This window comes from Pundamilia nyererei, unplaced genomic scaffold (assembly GCF_000239375.1).
Source record: "Pundamilia nyererei isolate P.nyererei 1_Seehausen unplaced genomic scaffold, PunNye1.0 scaffold00262, whole genome shotgun sequence".
NCBI classification, from domain to species: domain Eukaryota; kingdom Metazoa; phylum Chordata; class Actinopteri; order Cichliformes; family Cichlidae; genus Pundamilia; species Pundamilia nyererei.
In genome coordinates, this window is record NW_005187663.1 from 382,028 (window position 1) to 388,184 (window position 6,157).

The 6,157-nt window shown below is 40.3% G+C and overlaps 1 protein-coding gene across 2 annotated transcripts in view; it reads right to left on the reverse strand.

Moving 5' to 3' along the window:
• The window catches only part of gabrr2a (gamma-aminobutyric acid type A receptor subunit rho2a), a 75,290-nt gene that overhangs the window by 3,876 nt on the left and 65,257 nt on the right, over positions 1–6,157 (reverse strand). For both annotated transcript variants that reach the window (XM_005750113.1, XM_005750114.2), the window contains exons 7-8: positions 4,955–5,107; positions 1,570–1,778 (exon numbers count right to left, since the gene is read on the reverse strand). In XM_005750113.1, the coding sequence (XP_005750170.1) occupies positions 1,570–1,778; positions 4,955–5,107 (362 nt within the window). The remainder of the gene's footprint in view (positions 1–1,569; positions 1,779–4,954; positions 5,108–6,157) is intronic.

Sequence of the window (6,157 nt, forward strand, 5' to 3'; positions counted from 1 at the left end):
GGACTCCTTCTTCAGTCTGGTGGCTCCCTTCACCTCCACCATTTGGTTTGGGGGTTACCACCACGACAGGCACCAACCACTTTGCGGCCGCAGCTAAATGCAGCAGCTTCAATGGAGGTGCTGAACATGGTCCATTTGGACTCAATGTCCCCAGTCTCCCTCGGAATGCTGTTGCAGCTCTGCCGGTGGTGTGCGTTGAAGATCTCACAGACTGGGGCCTCTGCTAGGTGTTCGCAGCACACCCTCACTACGCGTTTAGGTGCACTGGGTCTGTCCAGCATCCTCCCCCGCCACCTGATCCAAGTCACCACCAGGTGGTGATCAGTTGACAGCTCAGCCCCTCTCTTTACCTGAGTGTCCAGAACATATGGTCGCAGGTCTGGTGATAAGATTACAAAATCGATCATCGACCTGCGGCCTACAGCATCCTGGTGCCACGTGCACTTATGGACACTCTTATGTTCGAACAAGGTGTTCAATTCAGTTTTATTAATATAGCACCAATTCATAACAACAGTTGCCTCAAGGCACTTTGGTCTAATCTTAAAAGTAGAAATGTGTCTGTCTCCTGAGTTAACAGAAGGAGATAGAAAGAAAAATAAAGGAGAAGAGTGATAGAGAGAGAAAAGACACTAAAAATCTGCTCCATCACCTGCTGAAGAAAAAAAAGCAAAACGCAAATAACAGAGTAGGGGAATCACAGCAACAACCAACCAACAAACCAGTAACAGTAAATAATAAATATTGAATGTTACTAAGCAGCATACAGGAGCCTGCAGGCTCCAGCAGGCAGACGGCTACGCCAGAGCAGACCAAGCCCCGGGCCCAGAGACCTGAGATCCAAGGGCCCTCTACACCCCGGGAGGTGCCCAACTGAGCCAGGGGGACCAGGCCCCACCAAGCAGCTGCTGGGAGTGAGCCAGTACTCACCCGAGAACCCAGCGCCAGACACAGAGAACCACGAATGCAATGGCAGGGAGTGTGGTGGGGGGAGAGATACTTTGGAAAAAGCTGCAATCACAGCACTGTAGGATGGTGACTCCTCCTCGGCTTAGTGATGCTCGTTCCCTTTCTAACATTAAAGACCTCCCTGACTCTGTTCCAACCAGCGTTTCTCCCTGTCCAAGATGTGTACATCCTCATCACTGGAACACTGGCCTGTAGGTGTAAATAGACTGCAGAGTCCTGGCCTGACAAGATAGCTCTTCTGTGTTGTGCCATCCACCTAGCCAGGGTTCTTTTGTTTCCCTAAATGTATAATTCAACTGTTAAACATCATTCAGGGATGAGATCTCCCAAATTTCACTAACTCTCACAAACTGCTGGCCACAAACACTCACTGTTTCTCTGTTCTTTATTTCTGTCTTTATTTCTTTGGCACTCTTGAGGTGTTGCTTGTAAAACAGAAACCAGATATTGTTGTAAGTGAAGTGACTCGGGAAGAGAGTCTGGAGGTTTTGCCATTTGATACAGCTGAAGGAGTTGAGGTGTGCCTTGTGAGTAGAATGAATTAACCTCTTTTTAGTTACATTACTTTCTCTTTTGATTTATCAGTGCAGTGAAACAAACCTGAGACCGCACTCTCTCTCTCATTTTGCGCTCTCGACGGTCCTGGACAGTGGACAGGTAGTTGACAGCAGCGTATTCCAACACAGACAAGAAGACAAAGACAAAGCTGACCCAGAGATAAATGTCCACAGCTTTGATGTAGGAGACCCTGGGCATGGAGGCATTCACTCCAGTAATGATGGTGGACATGGTCAACACTGTGGTGATGCCTGGACACAGGATACAAAGTTTTACTAAAGTAAACATGTTTGAATCTTAGCATGCATCTTTTTCATATTACATTGTAGACACTACAGCATAATTCTTTTCTATCTTCAGTCAGGGAGCTAATCTTATGTATAGCTAAAAGTGCAGGCGTAAAAGCATTACCCTGATTCAATACCATTGCCACGCAATGCATGTGACATGACAAGGCTGGATATTTGATTATATGCTGAAGATAATAAAATCATCATTTTAAATTAAATATAACTAGAAAATAATAAAAATACATCAGTGCGTTGTGGCCTTGTATAGTGTATTACCTGCAATGATAGTAGGTGTTTTAACATCATCGCAAATTTACAAGTGTGAGTTTTAGAAATTTGTTGGATCTCTCACAACCACTTGTAATTGCAAAACTATTAACAACTGAATTCAATTTAATTAAATTTATATAGTGCCAAATCACAATAACACTTCCCTCAAAACACTTTATATTGTAAGGTAAAGACCCTATAATAATAAAAAGAAAACAGAGAATCCCCAACAATTATATGACCCCATAAATCAGAGACAAAGTCTGAGAATTCGGACAGAACCTCAGCCTAGGTGGATGATGGGTAACAACAAATAAGACTGGTTTTTGATTTTTCCAGCTGGGGTGGACAAGGCTAAGTGTCAGGCTTTTGAATGAATTAAAATTCTGTCTAGGTCTTTGGTTGATTAATCAACTGGTGTGGAATAATGTGCAAACACACATTATTACTAAAGGATGTCAAGGACTAACTAAACATCTGAAGCAGTGAGCAAGACAGTGCAGGAGAGACGAGTGAAGTGGCCATGCTGCTAGCGAGTTTTTAATTAAATTGGCTACGCAGATAAGCTACACAAAAACACCAGTGTGTGTTGTAACAGGAAGAGATACTCTACTGCAAGAGAGAGAGCCAACCTGAATGTCATTTCATTTTTCTAATACCTCCATTTTTTACAGCAGGATGAGTCCAGATGTCTTTAAAGGACCAATGTGTTACAGGTGATCACATGCAAAGTATGAGCAATTTTCTGTATAATCGCATTAAACTATGAATCATTGCTTTTCATTTGTTTAAAATGAACCAATGTTATCTACATTTGGTCTGCCAAGCATACTGTGAAGTCACAGTCACAGTAGTTTCTCCTACATGCTTGGAATGTGAGGAATTGAGTTCGGCAACCTCAGATCCAACACAGTGCTCGCCTCATTTCGCTTCAGTGATAGGGCTGCAATTGTTTCATGTTTTCCTGGTTTTAAAAAGACCAAAACTAGTAGTGTGTTAGTTCATCTCTCAAAAGGACCATCTGTGGCTTAAAGACCTTACCATGTTCATTCCGACTGATGGTATCAATCTTTAACAGCTCCATATTTATAGAATTGAAAAATGCTTCTTAAAACAGCTTGACCATGCACAGTTCTTGCTGGGTCGTGTCTGGATTTTTTCAATCTTGTTTTTCGTTTGAAGTTATAATATCAGTACATTTGGTTCTGTTGGCCACAGAACCAAATGAAATGGTGCATACAGCAGTCGCTGACATTGTTTGTGTGGCATGGGGACATTTCTTAAAGATTAACAAGTAGCAAGAGGACATGACAGGGAATTTGGAAATTCTTTTTATAAATTAAGAGAATATTAGAAGATGAAGACGTCAATTATAGATAACTGATAAATGTACAGCCTATTCAAAATGAGTATATATTTTGTGTTTTTAAGTCCTTTGTTAAACAGGTCTTTAAAGATTAATTTAAGTGAAACATTATTAACATTTAATTTATTACAAAGGAATCAAATCCATAATAGGCTTAGTTTAAATGTCATGTAAAGTTAATAAAAAGGTTATTCTCTAGTCCATTTTATTAAAAATCATTTTGTTTGAGAAGCTCATTAACGTAGGGAGTCCAGTAGAATGACTCCATCAATGAAGTGAGGAGGTGGGGAGCATGTACACTAGAAAATTGGGTGGCTGCAGAATTTTGGCTAGAACCATATAATTTTAGACACTGGTACATTTTTGCACTTTTCCAGCTGTGTACCAAAACCTATTCAGTTTACAGTTATGGGATGAAAAATTGGTTACATTTAGCTTTTAACTGAGAGGTGAGACACCCCCCCCCCCAATTCTGGAGGCTTAAATGTTATCAAACAACTGACTGAGAAAGTCTTTAAGCAGGTAAAAGGTCTGGAATTGTTCAAAAGTTGTGTTAGCATTCCAAAGGTGTTTATTTGAACACACAGCATGTATTCAAAGCAGCCAATGCAGGTTAAACTGGTCATTGTTGGCAATATTAGCTGAAGAGCTAAAATAAAATTCTGTAGGTAAATCCATTGAATGACAGTAAGTGCGGGTTAAAACGTCTTGATGCATGCTCAATCATCCAGGTAAGTAAATCTCCAAAAGTTGATTCTGTTCATCTGGACGTAGCGTTTTCAGCGGGAGAAACGTTTCCCCAATTAGATTTGGGGAAACCTGCAGTCAGCTGAGACTGAAGAAGTCACTTGGATGATGACGAAACGTTTCTCCCACTGAAAACGCTACGTCCAGATGAACAGAATCAACTTTTGGAGACAGTAAGTGAGCTGTTTTTCAATTTAATAGGAGGTAGAGAACCAACCTTTCTGCTTTATGTGTTACTTTTTTTTTTTTTAACATACTTGTCAGGTACTCTTAAAAGAATTCTCAAAGGAAAAGACACCAGAATTAGCTACCTGTTAATTTCATCTGCATAGACTGCCCAAGGACTGCCTGAGCAACTTTCAAATTTAAATTGCTGCTGTAAATTATTAAATGCACAAAGCAGAAAGAAGAAAAAAAACAGACCTTCAAACAGTCACATAAAAACATCTCCACCAACTGAATTTAATAAGAGCGATAAGCTGAGCCATAAGAGAAGTAAGGGGGAAAGCAGATGCCTGCGTGACAAGTACAGCAACAGCCCCAATACAGAAAATAATTCAAAAGAAAAGTAAGCGTGGTATAGCGTGGGAGACTTGTGTGATGACACATGTATGTGTGTATTCCCAGTTGGTGGAGCTATGTCACAACGAGCTTTCATCATTCCACAGAGACAGATTTTCCTCAGGCATGCAGAGCCTCTTCAAAGAACATTTGATATGAGTTTCTTTTCTTTTTTCTCTCTTTTTTTTTTTACCCAAGGAGACTCTGGCTGGCACAGCCCGGCGGTCAATCCAGAATGACACCCATGAAAGCATCACCATGAGTGTGGCGGGAAAGTACGTCTGCAGCAGGAAGAAGAAGATGTGCCGTCTCAATGTGAAGTTGATGTAGAGACGATTGTACCAGCCTGAAAACACAGCAAGAGACCTTCTCAGAGTGGTAAAGCAGTAAGAGCTTTCCTTACCTAAAATGTCAAGATTTTGCATGAGGTGTCAAATGTGTAAGTGTAAGATGTAAGAAGTGAAGATTTCTGCTTCTTATTTCCTCTAAAGTACTGCAACAAAATGTGTGACTTTTGCCCTCTAACTTAATAACATAAAAACTGCCTGGTGACAGATAGAAACAAAAAGCAGCCTAACCAAATATTTTTCTTCTTCGAGAAAACAGCTGGAAGATCCACAGGGCCTTCCTCGATTATAAACCACTGGTTATCCGCAAGAAACATCTGATAAAACCCACGCACTGGCTTAAAAACTCATGAAATGAAATCAGTGCTTAACTAAGTGCTTAACCAGTGTAAAGACTTTCAGACAGATGTAATATGTAATGTTTGAATGCTCGTTATTTGTGCAGCAAAATTTAGAATGTTCAGCAGCAAAAGACATTTATAAAGATGAGTCTCCTGGGTTTCTGAGAAAGGTATTTTTCAAATAATAAAGTGATGCTTTTAAAATCACACCCTCTGGGTGGCTCTTGCCAGCTATTTCAAATTCTTCAATCTGTATTTGGTGAGTTGAACTTTATTGTAGTTAAACAATTTCTATACCTTTTTTTTTTAAAATCCAGAAATACTATCACTAACATTTCTGCCTTGAAAAAGAATGCAGAACTTCAGAGTTTATGCTGGGGATAGGTTGTAGATAGGTTGTATCAAGAAAGGTGGGATAGAGACAGATTGAAGTCCCCCTGACTTACCTCTCATCACCTCTGAGACAGGACGAAAAGGCTTAACATCCAGTCAGAGTTTCTTTGTGTGGTTTAGTAAATCATCCTTATTCTTAATCAAAGATATAACTCAACAGTTAAGTGAGAAGTGTGGTTTGAGCAGTGATCTTGTGTCAGTACATGATCAAGCTTCGACCTTGGCAAGTATTTTAAAGTTGAACAAATATAACAAATAAGCCAATACAACCTATGAAATGATTCCACGACAGGTCTAACTGAGAGGCTGTGTAGA